The 16505-nt window shown below is 36.9% G+C and overlaps 1 protein-coding gene across 5 annotated transcripts in view; it reads right to left on the bottom strand.

Annotated features, from left to right (window-relative positions):
* RAP1GDS1 (Rap1 GTPase-GDP dissociation stimulator 1) overlaps window positions 1-16505 on the bottom strand; it is a 155501-nt gene that overhangs the window by 68187 nt on the left and 70809 nt on the right. For 3 of the 5 annotated variants that reach the window (XM_027773322.1, XM_027773321.1, XM_027773324.1), the window contains one exon: window positions 7932-8051. In XM_027773322.1, coding sequence (XP_027629123.1) covers window positions 7932-8051 — 120 coding nt within the window. Of the gene's footprint in view, window positions 1-7925; window positions 8052-16505 lie in introns of all 5 variants that reach the window. The other 2 variants (XM_027773323.1, XM_006152178.3) reach the window with 1 other exon arrangement.

Raw genomic sequence — 16505 nt, forward strand, 5'->3', positions numbered from 1 at the left:
ACTCCCAAAAAAAAAAAAAAAAAAAGAGAGAGAGAAAAAATTAGAGATGATTTTGTGCTTCATTTTATTTGCACAACCCAATAAAAATTATTATTGTGGCCCATAATTTAAAATTTATACATATCTCAACCCCTCCTGCCACATGCTCTACCTTAAGTAGGACTGAAATAAACAAGGTCATGTCTTGTTAAAGAAAATAGTTAAGCCTCCTGGATATATGAACTTTTCAGATTTTCATTTTGAAATGAGGCTATTGGGGCTAGCTGGTGGAGTGATGGTTAATGTGCTGAACTGCAACATGACCTACCACAGTTTGAGTCCTGGACCTGGAGACTTGCTTTCTTACTTTCCCTCTCTCACTCTCTGTGATGCTCTGGTCAAATTGAAAAATAATAATAATGATGAATAAAATTAAACAAAATAATTTTTTTTTAATAAAGAAACAGAAGTTACTTTAAAAACAAAACTGGGACCAACAGTTTGCATAACGGCTGGACTCCCATGTAGCCAACCGTGGTTTGGGGCTCAGACCCAGTGACTTAAAACTCACACCAGGTGCGTGTGCGTGCGTGCCCAAGATCCCAAGAGGAGAATGGAGAAGGGAGTGTGGCGTGGCCATACCCCCTGGGGGGTGATTTCTTGCTTTCTGTCTATCTCTCTCTGTCTCTCTGGCGAGCACACACACCCTGTAGCAAAAACAAACAAACAAACAAACAGAACCCTCTAAAAACAAACATAACTAATACAAAAAGGTCTCATGTACCCTTTATCCAGCTTCCTCCGATGGTAAACTTAAATAAGTTTAAAGAATATTCCAACCAGGAAAGTGACACTGGTGAAATCTATAGACCTTACTCAGATTTCATCAGGTTTTACATGTACGAACACGTGTATGTTTGCGGGCATGTATGGTTGTAAGTAATGTTATCAGATGTACAGATTCATGTAACCACCAAGTTAAGGGTCCCTAATCTGAAAATTTGGGATCCGAAAGGACCCAAATCTTAAACTTTATGAGCATCGACATAACACTACAAGTAGAAAATTTCACATCTGACATGGTCACGTGTTGCAAACAAAACTCTGCAATACAAAAATTGCACCTTTAGGCTATATGTCTAGGTGTATATGGAGGATAAATGAATTTCAAGTTTAAACTTGGATTTTCTTTCCAATGCATCTCATCATGTACATGTAAATATCCCAAAATCCCCCCCCCAAAAAAAAATCCCAGATCTGAAACACTCTGGTTCTAAGCTTTTAGATTAGAGATATATAACCTGCATTTTTAAATACTCATTTCATGCAAATCAGATGTTTATCAAATTGACAACGGGCTTGCAAATCAAAGATAAGTACACTTTATAATTTCAGGAAATAGCCCTTGGATATATTAAACACAGAAAATGACCTGGTATGATGATCGCAAAGAATTGCATTTTACTTAAAACTAACCTATAAAATATATTCAAGTCAAAATGTATTCAAATTTTCAATCTCTATCCTTAAAGCACGTTCAATCACTAATAAATGACACATTTGAGCTATACTGCACAAATGGAACTACCTTCACTAAAGTACTCAGTGTAATCTTTTTGATTCTGTTGACGATTAGTCTATATGACGTTACAAAAAGAATGAATGGGCATCTTTTAAGAAGCATTACCAAATAATGTTAGCCAATATTCTTTACACATTTTAAGTAGCCATGTGTGCAGTCATCTAGGGAATTAATGATAAGCTTATAATAAATCTCTTAGCATGCTGTCTCCTTTTTTTCTGTTTGACTGATAAACTAAATATTTCTTTTTATCATAAAACAAAAATTACGCAGCATATCAAATAGTTTATTTTGCTTTGGCTGCCAACAAGCTCAAGTTAAAGTAGTGCTTATGGGGGCTGGCAGGTGGCATAGTGGTTAAGGGTGCTGGACTTCCACATGGCTGACAGTGGTTGGAGTCTTGGACCTAGCGGCTTGCTTTCTCATGTTCTCACTTTCTCTCTCTCTCTCTGTCCCTCTCTGGTAGAATGAAAATGAAAAGTAAAATAAAATAAATCTCTAAAAAAGAAAAGGTAGTATTTATGTACATATAGTGAAGTACATTATCCCTAATTCCTATGAGATCCACTTTTCCCTCTCTTTATATGGTTTCTAATTTTTATGTGCTTATTGTGAAAGTCTCATATCCATCACTGTAGGCATTACACTATAACACAGCACAATGTTTAGAAACAGTGATCATACAGGGTCAGCAGGTGGCATGGAGGGTAAGGTGCCCAGATAGCACATGGCTGAATTTGTGGTTCAAGCCCTAGACCTGGCAGCTTGAAAAACACGCTGATTTTGTGTGAATGCGAGCCCCAAATCCCAAGAGTAGAACAGATAAGAAGGAATTGTGTTGTGGCCACTCTCCTGGGGGATGAACAATCATTTTCCCCCTCTTTCTCTCTCCCTCTGTCTGTCTCTTTCCAGCAAGTACTGCACCCTATAGAAAAAAAAAGACTATAATTTTGTTTTGCATAGCATTTCATACTTTGTATTCTACTTTTATATATAAACTTTGTTTAATCCATAAAACAAGCCCACTTTACAAATGAGGAAACATCAATCAGAAAGAGTAAATGATAACTTAGTAAATGGTAAAGTTGGAAATTATATTTATATGCAATATCTATCTTCTATGGGGTGTATTAAAATTTTAGACATTTAGGGAACCAGCAGTTAGCATAATGGCTATGTCGCTGGGCTCCCACGTAGTCGAGCGCGGTTTGCGTCCCGGACCCGGTGGATTAAATCTCACACCGGGCATGTGTGCGTGTGTGCCCAAGATCTCGAGAGGAGAATGGAGGAGAAGGGATTGCAGCATGACCATCCCCCTGGGGGGTGATTTCTCGCTTTCTGTCTCTATTCTCTCTCTGTCTGTCTGGCGAGCGCACGTGCCCTATAGCGAAAACCTCTCAAAAAAAAAAAAAATTTACATTTATAATTATATTAAGTTTTAAATTAACTATATTTCTTTTCATGGTAATATTTGCTTTATTTCTAAAGAAAACACCTGCAATAATACTTGTATCACCATTATTTTTATTCTAATAAAACCCCACATATTTAGTGTATACTAGTGTAACTGTTCTCAAGCCATGTTCCTGTTTACATTTTATTTTCTCTACTGTATTAAGAGCTCTTTAATGGCATGAACATTTTTAGAGCTTATGATAGTGCTACAAAACAACATTGCCTTTGATCTAAATATTTAGGCTATATTACAATGCAGTATTTTCATATAATAATAATGATAAATATTATTTTTATAAGTGGAAGTAGGATTCATAGTTCTTTATTTATACATATGACATACTCTGATAATAAACTAATTAATAAATTATAATATTAATTGATGAAAGTTGACAAATCTTATTTTTATGCTACTTACTGGTCAATAATTCTATTTATTCTAAAACTGAATGAGAAAAAAAGGGGTGGGTGTAAGACTCTTTAATAACATGTGTGTGTGTATATGTAAAATCCAATTAATCAATAACCTATCACTCAAATATTTAAGTATCAGATATAAATAGTTTCATGTTGATGGGGCCAGCAAGTGGCGTGGTGGTTAAGGGCACTAGACTCCCACATGGCTGACTGTGGTTCGGGTCCTTGACCCAGCGGCTCGCTTTCTCACTTTCTCTCTCTCTCTGTCCTTCTCTGGTCAAACTGAAATAAATAAATGGATAAAGTTAAATATAATAATTACTTTTAAAAAAATAATAAAAATAAATAGTTCCCTGTTGGATATATCTGCTGTAAATATATTCTGATTACTTACATAATTTCAAAGCATGCCTGTATTAATACACACTTAGCTCACCAACTTACGTTACCAAATACAAAATTATTGATGATCACTTTTATTTTAGCATTTTCAGTCATAACTATGAATTCTTCCCTCATTTTTTTACATAAAAGTATTATACTATAATATCATTAACGTACGAATGAGAACATACATACATTTGTGCATCCTTCCCATTTACATTTGAAGTCAATTAAATAAACTATTTCGTTTCATTAACGGTAGTAAGCCAGATTATTGTCTCGGAAGTCAATTAAACTATTTCGCCTCATTAACGGTAGTAAGCCAGATTATTGTCTCATTTTGAATTTCTATGTATTCCTCAGCAAACAAGCATGCAACTTTCTTTCATAAAACATGTAAGAGAACATTTTAGATGAGTTTCTAAGTATGTGCTTTTTTTCAATAACAGAACTTTCATAACAGGAATTATTTTTATTTCTACGGAAGCGTATTTATTTAGTTTTAAGATATGTTTGTTTAATTCGTACATTATTATTCCACTATGTAAAAAAAAATAAGAATATTTAATTTTAAGTAAACATTTTCTTTTAGTCTCTCCTAATAGCTTTGTGCATCAAGAAACAATTAGTTCCTGATCTCAAGCAGTAAAATTCACCAACAGAAAATTCGGTCTCTAATTACCAATTTATTCCAAGGAATTATAAATACAGGATGGGAATTTAACATTAAGCTTTTCAAAATTATTAAGGCCATTTAACTATACCAGCAGTCTAAAATGTGAATAGTTGTATAAACAAAACAAACTACCATAAAGATGGACGTAAGAGAAAAAAGCAACCTTCACGTTTTTTCATATTACCTTTGACAAGGATGTGTAATTAAACAGGTCAGAGAAATAGACCAAAGGTATGCATTTCTAAAATTGGATCCTACTCTTTATTAAAAAACACATTCCTTGGCATATCCCATGATATACACAGCGTGGCTGATTTCTTCCCCAAATGAAATACCATTTTTTCTCTCTTCTTTGATCTCAAAGAGGTCAAACTTCTCATAAAAATGAGTTATTTTGGCAAAGTTAAAGGGTAGGAGTTTTAAAATGCTACTTTTATCAGAAATCTGCTTGGATCCTTCGAAAGAGAAAACTCATAAATGAAATGCCTGGGAGGCTCTCTGGGAGACAAGAAAAAAAGACCAGGCATTTTAAATGAAAAATGTTTCCAGCCAGTGGCTCTTTCATCCCTATACACAAGAGGGAGATTGCGATTCAAAAAGTTCATCAGCAGCGAAGCTTCACTCCATCCTTTTTGCAGTTACGTTAGTCTATCTTGCATGTTAGGGTTACGTAAGACCGTTGCCTTCAAAGAGTTCCTAAATTGAGTACCGTCCAATCCAGTAACAGGGAAATCTGACCTACTTTTGTTTCCAGAGATCTCCATGGATTATATGGTAAGTAATTCTTTCTACAGTTACAGTTTTCTTCCTTTCAAATAAACCATGTTAACTTAAATACGCAAGCAATGCCTTACTTTTTCGGTGTCTAAGTGAAAACTCTACAGAATATGCACGAATTTCTCGAATTCTTACCTCCAACACGGCTGCTTTACACTACACTCTCTGTGTCAGCTTTACCACCTGCTATAAGCCCACTATTACCCTGAGTAAACCCACACTAAACTTTTTATTTGGCATACACTCATAAAATATAAGTCAACTAATTAGTCTGACAAGTAGGTCTGAGGAAACACAAACAGGTGAATTTTTAAACATACTTTACTTGGAAGAAAAAAATTCCTCGTTTTTCCTTAGTATTCTATTCTCCTTTTAAAAATGAAGCCTTTCATTCCCAAGAAAGAAGACTGATGATAAGACAAATAGAAGCCACTGAAAACTTTTAAAAAAGAGAAACCTAACTTTTGGAATCCTTAAAACTCCCAATTTTCACAAAATAAAATGAGAAATGCATTTTAAGTAAGTTCATAAATCATCACATTGCTAGACTTAAATCATTCTTGCTAGATACACTATACTTATTCTATAGACTAATTACAGAGAAATCACCAAGAAGTTCACAGAAACTAAATTTCCAGTAAAAGGGTAAGAAAGCACGCAGTCTTGTGGAAATTGTAGGCATGAGACAGTGTGGCATAATGGACACCTTTCCATCACAGGATTTGCAGCAATAAATCATTTCTAATGTCTATTCATGTTTAAGACTGCTAACTTCATTTTCCTTAACTATGGTTTAAACTTATAAAAACATGGTCTGTATTCACTAAGCTTAATTATCCATTTAACTATAATCTCCACTGAGCTACATGCAAACAAGGCAGGTGCAGATATTTACACGTAACTGAAGTGAAAAAACCTCACTTCATAGCCTAGAGCCTGTCCACAAAACTTGATACTCTGTATCTCAGAAGGCAGTAAATGCACGTAATATATACCATAATGATGAGCTGCAGTCTCATCACAATGACTGTCTTATTAACTAGACATTTATTACCCTAACTTCCAGGTTCCTTAGCGTGTAAGAAAGAAAATTACTGTGTCCATAAAAACTACAGCAATACAAAACACAAGATCACTGTGTCTTGTGTGTTTCTTCTATTTTGCCAATATTAAGTGAAATTCCAAAGTTCTCAGGTCAGGTACTAATGCTTATGTTCAAACAACGTATAATTCAAGAAGAACTAACTGAAGAAGATTTAAAGAATACTTCTGGTGGCCCTAAAATCTAGCAACCAACACAGAAGAATAAAAACAGTAATAATCCATACTCTTTCAAGTACAGGCTAGTGATCTTCAACCATTACTGTGCAAAGGTGTTCTTAATATGAATATATTGCTAAATTATCATATAAAATCTACATAAATGGTCTGCTTTTGAGAGCTGAGACACAAGCTGTGGTGTTTAATAAAATCATAAATATGAAAATATGACGTTATAAGCATTAAGCACTAGAATTTTATAATAAAGCTAGAATTTTATAATATAAAAAAGCACTGTAACAAAGGAACAGACTAATAAGTGGGGATTTGAAACTGTGAGTTAGAATTCACATGAAGGCATCCATATCATCAGGCACACTGATACTGCAACATTTACAATGATCAAAACATATGTTCCAGAAAAAGGAAGAAAAGGAGGATAAATAAAACTAGCCTCATCACTACTGCTATAAACCAGTGAACCGAACAAAGCAAGTAACTGTAATTTTGATCTTTTGTTTTTAGTTCTTTCTGATATCAGAAATGAATGTCTATGCCCTTACCTTCTATCTGGCTCATAATTTATGATTAAAAGGCCATGTCTTTTGTGTTTATAACAATACAGATACTCAATGGGGAAAAAAACCATTAAGTTATCTTGGTTATATGTATAAAACTAAACTCCAGGAGGCTTGAAAGAGGGATGGTAAAATACATGTTTTTGGTTCAGAAAATAGAAATCTGAGGAAAATCAGGGTAAGATTAAGATGAACATACTCAAGATTTCATTTATATGTGGAAGAAGCAGAAAATGTAACATTTTTGCAATATACCCAAGTTCTTGCTTTCTCTTTACCTAATAGATCAGTGTGTTACAGAAGGTGGTGAGGATGACAATGACTTAATGACAAATAGGAATGGAGTCAATGCAAATGCAGAGGGCCAGCCTAGCTTCCGAGAAGATAATGGTTTTTATGAATAGTTTTATTAACTGCAAGTAATTAAAAATATATTTGGATGGACTTAAAAGCTTTAAAAACTGGTGTCCATAGCATTCTCAGATAGAATTTCAATAAAATCTAATTGGAAAATGTACATAAACATAATTTAAAGGGCCCAATTAAAAAGCCCCCATTTCTTAGAAACTGACCTACTTTCTTCGGAAGATTATCAATTGTGATAACAGACGGAAAGAATATGTTTCCTGTAACTTCTTAGTTAAGGATATGATGCCTAAATTTCCATCAGGTCTGGTAAAGAAGCAGAGTTAAATCGTACTGGCTCGTGTTAGTGTCTTCATTTGCTGGAAGAGTCAGTCCTGATACGAAAGTGGAATTATTCTGAAAATCATAATTCTTCAACAGGTATACACAGTACTGATATTTCAACACTTACGGCTATCGTAACATATGTTTCCTAGGGCCCTGCCCGTTTGAAGCAGCACTTCCTGGTCTTTGCTATTTAGGAGCTGCACCAGGGGTGAAATCAATCCGGCATCCACACATGGAAGTCGCATAAATTCTGAAAGAAGAGACATATTGAATAAAAACATCTGAAGAGTCACAGTCTACATAAGTTATCTCCCTTTAATAATATACTTATTATTAAAATATTTAAGGTGGCTTACTATTTTAAGACTTCGTTTCTGACGTCCCTGTTACAACTCTACTAAATATTTCATAAAAGAAGTACACAAAAATGGGGTCATATTTTTCTTTGCTGGTTGTCTCTGCTGGAAACCCAAAGGATTTTTAATTAAGTTTCATTACAACTAATTTATTGCCGTCTTCTTATAAAACTTCCCCGTACTCTGCAAGCTACACATAATACCATGACAGAAACACTGGCAATGTTCTCTCTGCCTCTGATAATTAAACTAATATGGTAATAATCTAAGTTTTCAGATTGCCCAATTTTTTATATATGTGTTCTATAATGCCAAAATATGAATTTTTTAAAAAAAGGTTACAGTGAGTCATTTAAAGTAACAGGTCCTGAGCCAGACAATGGCACAGCGATAGCAAAATTGGACCTTCATGGAAAGGTTCCAGGCTTGTGTCCTGGGCCTCCCTGGACGTGCAGGGTCCAGATGGTGGGTACATGTGTCTGTGATCCTGGTTGGCTGAGGTTAGAGGGGAAGTGCGGCATGAAGACGCTGTCAGGTGTACATGTCTCCCTGTCTTTGTCTTGAAAGGAATAAACCTAGAAACTAAAGCTAAATTAAAGGATGGAAAGGAATGAGAGGGTGTTGTCCTACAGACCCCAGGATATGTTCCTCCCTCAGTGATTTCTTTAAAAAAATTAAAAGGAAAATTAAAAACCGGCCAGACCCAGCAGAATCATCATTTACTCTTGATTCTCATTCCTATTTCCTATTAAAATCCATTTTATGGGGCCAGCAGGTGGCATGGTGTTTAAGGTGCTGGATTCCCACATGGCTGACCACAGTTAAAACTTTGGACCGGTGGCTTGAAAACCACACTGGGCATATGTGTGTACATGACCAGAATCTCAAGAGGAAGGGACTACAGCGTGGCCATCCCCACCCCCACCCCGTGGGTGATTTCTCCCTTTCTCGCTTTCTTCGTCTCTCTGTCTCTCTCTGGCGAGTACATGTGCCCTATGACAAAACCCTAAAAAACAAAACAAAACAACCATTTTATGGCTCACTCATTGCTGCTGTAACCATGTAGTAGGTATAATGCATCGACTGTTAAGCTTCCTGATACTTTAAATTCATTTTTTCCTTATCTTTATACCATTTTCTCTTGATTGATTCCTAATGATACCACCAGAGTCATGAGCAGAATGAACTTTTTTTTGCTTTCTTTTTTTTTTGGAGAGGTTTTTGCTATAGGGCGCGGGCGCTCGACAGACAGACAGACAGAAAGCGAGAAATCACCCCCCATAGGGGATGGTCACACTGCAATCCCTTCTCCTCCATTCTCCTCTCGGGATCTTGGGCACACACGCACACGCGCCCGGCATGAGTTTTAAGCCACCGGGTCCAGGACGCGAACCGCGGTAGACTACGTGGGAGACCAGCGACATAGCCATTACGCTAACTGCTGGTTCCCAAGCAGAATAAACTTTTTAACCTATGTCTCATGATGGATCAAAACAAAATTTAAGGTTAACAAAGATGCATAAGTGATGAAAGTTCTTCAGTAATCAACATTAGAATCATCATTTTAAATACTGCAACTTACCATAAGATAAGCCAATAAAATTCATCCACAAGGCTAATTCCATAGCTGGTCAACAAGGTTAATTCCTCAACTTGTAATCTGTCCTACTGAGAAATCACTACCTTTCTACTCTTACTTTCAAAGAGGTCTATTCCTTAGTTTGTTCCATAAATACCCTCATAAACAATCCCCCCTTTCCTTTCGATTTTAAATTCGTAGAGCACATCATATAGTCACATAGTGTTATCTGAGCATCACCTCTGAAACATATTCTTCTCCCCATAAGAAACTATAAGGCACAAAAGTATTCCTTTCTGCATAAATAAAAGATTTCATTCTATCATATCTGTTACTTATCACTCTATTACTGAAAACCCTCTGGTTTTACACTCCCCAAATTGAGAGCAATTCCTACTTAGGAAGTTATCCGCTAAATGTATCATTTGTTAATGGTTTTAATTCAATAGAATAGGGTATTCTACCACCTGTTGGAAAAGTGAATTATGTTACACATCTCTATGAATTCAATGACCATGTACAGGAGATGACATCAATCTACTTGTCTACCTCTTAAATTAACCGATACTTTAGAATCTTTATACATCTCTAATCTTATCACGACACAATGCAAATTAATCAAATGTATCAAATTACTGACAGATGTTCATCATCCTTTTCAATGAGCTAGGCCTAGTTTCCAATAGCGAGATCATTTCATTGACGATTAAAATAAGAAATTTAGAAATGGTGAGGGACCAGCAGATGGCATAATCATTACATAGCTGTACTCTTCACACAGTCGACTGCAGTTCAAGTCCCAGCCCTGGTGGCTTAAAACTCATGCCAGGCATGTGTGCATGAGTGTCCAAGATCCTGAGAGAAGAATGGAGGAAAAAGAACTATACCATGGCCATCCCCCTGGGAGGTGATTTCTTGCTTTCTGTCTCTCTGGTGAGCACACATGCTCTATAGCAAAAATCTCTCTCTCAAAAGAAAGAAAGAAAGAAAGAAAGAAAGAAAGGGTCTGATTTGTACTCTTATTTTGTAAATGGAACCTACTGCTGTATCTCGTAATTTTGGTTGGTTGGTTGGTTGTTGCGATTCAGGCAATGGCAACACAATAAACGACTATTTCTCTTTGTTCTTATGTTCTGCCTACATGATAACAATTTTTCTAAGTTCTGCCTCTGCAATAGATTGCTTTAGGAATTTTTAAAATGATGAAGGGTAATTATGGGAAAATTGTGAAATCAAATAGAACTCTTTGTACTGTTTTTACTAAAAAAAATATCAAACTGAAACTAGTAAATTCCTCAGCTTTTAGTCAAAATAAAGGCAATATTGCCAGTCTTGGGGAAGTAAACTAACGATCTTTGGTTTAACTTACTTTTTTAACTTAAGAGTGGCAGCCCTCCTTAGCTAATTCTAACAGACTTGAAATTACTATGCTTCAGTTAGATGTGTATATATGAAAAAGATATCAGGAAGTTATCAAAAATATGTTTAAAATATTGTAAAGAAGAGGCTTCAGAATGGCTGTGACAGTCATTCTTGTTCAAAGAGGTTCCTATTACATACACCTCCACATTGGTATAAGACCCTGCTAACAAGGTCACAGCTGGCTGTATTCTGACTCCGGCCCAGCCTGTGTACAAGCTGCCCAATAGCCTAGCAACTGGTCTACTTTGAAATATCTGCTAAATGGGCCAGCAGGTGGTATGGTGGTGAAGGTGTAGGACTCCCATATGGCCGACCGTAGCTAGAGTCCTGGACCTCGCAGTTTCCTTTCTCACTTTCTCTCTCTCTCCCTCTCTTGTCTCTCTGGTGAGCACACATGTCCTATAGCAAATTACAAATAAATAAATAGGGTCAGCAGGTGGCATAGTGGTTAAGAGCGCTGAACTACCACATGGCTGACTGCAGCTCAAGTCCTGGATGTAGGCAGCATGCTTTTTTACCCCTTCCACCTCTGTCCCTCTCTAGTCAAAATTTAAAAATAAATAAAGTGAAATAAAATAATTCTTTAAATAAATAAATAAAATAAATGTTTAAAAAAATTTGTTAGTGTTGCCAGTGGCATCCTTCTGTGGAGGCACATGGAACGAGCATGAGATAAAATGAGAAATGAAGCCAGCAGGATTCAATGCAGGAAAGATGTCTCCAGATAAAACTGCATTCTTTTGATTAAACTGTGAAAAATATGTAAAAAAAACCAAAAAATCTGCTAGAGCTAATTCCATAGCACAGCAGTTAAGTGCAGCAAAGCAGGAACCAGACCCCACATGGCCGACTGCAGTTCAAATCCTGATGCCTGCAGTTTGAAAAATACATACATATGCATACATATGAGTGTGCCCCAAACCCTGATGGCGTGAAAAATTGGAGGGTGTGGCCAGTGCACACACCTCTGTCAATTAAAGACAAAAAAGATCTGCTAAAGAGAACAATAGTGAGGAACTAAAAATGTCAGATTTCTTTACTGGCAATCTGGACTGGGGAGGACTACAAAGTTCTTGGGATGGGGAAAAGCACCATCAGGGGAGGTTGGAATCAACGTACAGAGAACAGAGCAAGCAGAGATCGAGCCAGTGGAAGCCACTAGGTCACAGAAGGCAGAAACCATTCACCACTGTTTATGTGTGCATGTGGGAACCTTGATGTAGCAATTCAATATAGAGGGTTTTTTGTTTGTTTCTTTCTGTTTTGTTTTTGAGAGGTTTTCGCTATAGGGCACATGTGCTTGCCAGAAAGAGAGACAAAAAGTGAGAAATTACCCCCTGGGGAGATGGCCACACTGCAATCCCTTCTCCTCTAAGGATCTTGGGCACGCACACACATGGACCCAACGGGAGTTTAAGCCACCAGGTCTGGGACTTGAACCACGGTCGACTACATTGGAGTCCAGTGACGTAGCCACTGCGCCATCTGCTGGTCCCCCAATATAGAGGTTTTAAGGTATTGGCACTGTTCTACCTATCAATAAAATTTATAACATAAAGTTTATTTCCATCTGAGATGAATATTTTTCCCTCTTACAGGACTAAAATAGTCATTAAATGCTTGCTGATTATTTCCACTCCTCTCTAAATCTCATGTGTTAATTCCTTACATTTTTGCTCTTACTTTCCCAAACCGACTTGTATTATTCATTCAGCATCATCGTAAAATACAGGCTGTGATGAAAACCAAAAAATAAAGTTACTTTCTTTTTATACACACTGAGATTTTAAAATTTAAAAATTTTAATGCCTAAAGGCACACATGAAAAAAAGAAAGAACACATTCCTCACAGGGCTGCTCACAGCGCAACCCCTTTTCCTCCATTTCTTCATCCTGTCAGGATCCCAGGCGTATGTGCTTATGCACCCAGTGCAAGGACCAGGATCGGAACCATGGTCAGCCACATGGGATCCAGCTTTCTCTGCACCATGGTTAACCAATGCTGTGCTATAGGCTGGCCCACACCGAGATTTTATTTATTTGCAAAAGAATTATTTTTAAATTTAATTTTATTTATTCATTTTATTTTGACAGAGAGGGACAGAGAGAGAGAGGTGGGGGGAGGGGAGTGAGAAAGCAAGCTGCCGGGTCTGGGACTCAAACTGTAGTTAGCCATGTGGGAGTCTAGCATCCTTAATGACCACGCCACCTGCCAGGCTCCACACTGAGATTTTAAAACCCCCGTTTCTACAAATCTACTTATCAACTATTTAAAAACCAGACATATGTGTTCTTTTCTTATCTTCAGCTACCTGAAGGAACTAAATATTTTATTAAAACTCTTTTAATACAAAGTTGATAAAGAAATAAAAACACTGAGTACTACTTAATGTTTGTTTGACTAAGAGATAAAAATATAAATATATAAAAATATATATATCCAGAATTTGAATTTTCTCTAATAATCTCTGTATTAATTCTTAGCTTTTAAAATTATTTTGAAAAACAATGAAAACTATGAGTCATAAATAAGAGTAAGTGACTTTCATAAACCACTCATCAGACTGACATTGTCACTCACATTTTGTCTCTACTGCTCCTGTTTTTAAAAGATGATACTGAAAGCCAGTCTCACAAAATGACCTAAGTTAAATGTGCACCACTGAAATGTCAAAGTGTGCTTTAAACAACATCACAACGTGGTGCATTTTCCTGGAGTGTCCAGTTTGCTTGTTTTTAATGCCCTTTCACTTCAGTTATCAGCCCAAGCTTTCCGGCTACCTGCTGCTACCCCTGTACTCAGACTAACAGTACACCTTCCACCCTGTCTTAAATCCTCACTTATGAAGAGCAGTGAAAGGACCGGAAACAAAGTAATGTAACAGCTTTCACCTAACTGAGCATCCCTCCTCCAGTACATTTGGGGCCAGAGTGTTTGGGTACTGGAGTATGTGCATGTACGTTATGAGACATGGAGAGAGTTAGAGAGGCAGGGAAAGGTTCAGACTGAACGCACTACCAATGGCGTCTGGTGCCACGATCCACCCCCAGCCTTCAACCACCCGGATCATCTCTCCTCTGTAGTCATACAACACAGACAGCAGAACAAAGATGGACAGGTCAGCTTCCCAACTCACTTTCCTCTAGTTCATGCAAACTTTTTTCTTTTTCAAGTTTTTAACAAGAAGAAATACCAGTCCAATTAATACATTCTACTGTGTCATGTCGCATTTCTGAAGATACGTGTTTTTTAGAAAATATGCAACAAAATTCTAGCCCACTTTCTCAGCCAGTCACTTAAAAAACAAAGTGGTGAGAGCCAGCCCCATGGTGCAGTGCCTAGGCACTGAGCAGAGGAAGTCAGATCTCCAGCTAACGAGGGCTCAAGTCTCAGCCCCATCAGCTTCATGTCTGGCCTATTCATACCTAGAGAGGATCCTGACAGAGGGAATTAGGAAAAAAAAAAAGGATTGTGCCTTAACAGGCTCCATTTTGGGCTGTTTTCTCTCTTTGTTCATACTTCTGTTCTATGGAAAAAAAAAAAAAAAAGAAGCAATGTGGTGATTAAGCAATAAACATCTAAATGTATTCCATTTATTTTAACTAGTAGAAGTCAGCGATATATCTTTCATCAGCCTCTGATTAAATGTATAAATGCTAGAAATTCCATTCTTTCTTTAGGGCATAGCTGTTATTTTCTAGACTTTCACTAGAAGAAAGCTCCAGCAGCATAGCTGTCATGAGACTGTGACAAAGCGTATGAAGAATGACAGCAAGTAAGAGCACATGGGGATGGTAATCCATTTCATAAAAACCTGGTATCCAAAATTTCTGAATTTATGCCGTCATAAGTCCTTATTGTTAACAAAAGGGTTTTATGATAAAAAAAAACCCATGAAATCTCTACTCTGAATGTTTTTGAATCTATACATTGACTGTAACAAGGTTAAACATAAACTACTTGATCTTAAAAATCAAGCTGCTTCATATCTAAAGAGATTTCGAAGGACTGGTCTAAGTTAACAGTGTCTGGAGAGGTTCCATTTTCCAACTGGATCTGATTCTGAGATGTGAATACAAACAATAGCTGGCCAATTTTCAGCTAACAATCAAAAATGATTTTACCAATATAAACCCTAATTGGAACTTGAAAAGCATTTTGAGAACCTCTAAACAAAAGAATTCCACCACAATTTTCTTTTTGGTAACAAACGTACACGTTTGAGAACACGTTGTTTTACCAGCCCAAAACAACTTATATTGGTAGTTTTACAAAGCCAACTGCCATCATGATAATACACATGAAGCCAGAATTTTAACATTTCTTCTCTTAAATATATGCAACACACTAAAATAAAAAGCCTAAAAATAAAATCAAACTTTGACTAGAGGTTCATTAAGGGTATTAAAGTTAGTATAGTCTTCCCTTCTGCTTACAAATTGCTTTAAAGGGCCAGTAGGTGGCAGGATGGTTAAGGTGCTGGACTCCCACATGGCCTGCCGTGGTTTGAGTACTAGACCTAGTGGCTTGCTTTCTGACTCCTCCTCTATCTCTCTCCCTGGTGAGCACATATGCCCTGTAGCAAAATTTAAAATAAATGAATAAATAAAATGAAATAAATAGGTCCTTTAAAAAACTGCTTTAAGAATTTTGTGGAGTTTTTTTTTTTTTTTTGGTAAACTGTCTAAATTAAAACTTTACGCAAATATTTCTGCCATAATTTGTTCCAAAAATCTCTCTCTGGATATAAACAATACAGAAGAGCATGGGTTAAGGATTATATAATCTATGTTTCATTGTCATTGTTACTTTTCCAGAGTTGTTCATATGAACTTTTTATTCTTGTGGGTTTTTTCCCGCCCCTTAGGTTTTTGCTATAGAGGGTATATGTTTGCCAGAGAGAGACAGAGAAGGGAGAGAGGGGGAGAGTGAGAAAATCACTACCCAAAGGGGATGACTACACCACAATCCCTTCTCCATTCTCTCTCTCTCTTATTTTTTATGAGAGATTTTTGCTACTGAGTGTGTGTGCTTGCTAGAGAGACAGAGAGACAGAGAGAGAAAGAGAGAGAGAGCACACAAGAAATAACCCTCCAGAAGGGATGGTCATGCTGCAATCCCTTCTCTATCATTCTCTTGGGATTTGGGGCGTGCATGCACACATGCCCAACTTAAGCTGCTGGTTTCAGAACATGAACCACGGTTGACTATCTGGGAGTCCAGCAACATAACCATTATGCCATCTGCTGGACACCATTTGCCTTCACTCTCCTCTTAGGATTTTTTTTTTTTTGAGAGGATTTTTCACTATAGCGCGCATGCACTCGCCAGACAGAGAGAGAGAGA

The sequence above is a fragment of the Tupaia chinensis genome, unplaced genomic scaffold, assembly GCF_000334495.1.
Source record: "Tupaia chinensis unplaced genomic scaffold, TupChi_1.0 Scaffold000340_1, whole genome shotgun sequence".
Lineage (NCBI taxonomy): Eukaryota > Metazoa > Chordata > Mammalia > Scandentia > Tupaiidae > Tupaia > Tupaia belangeri.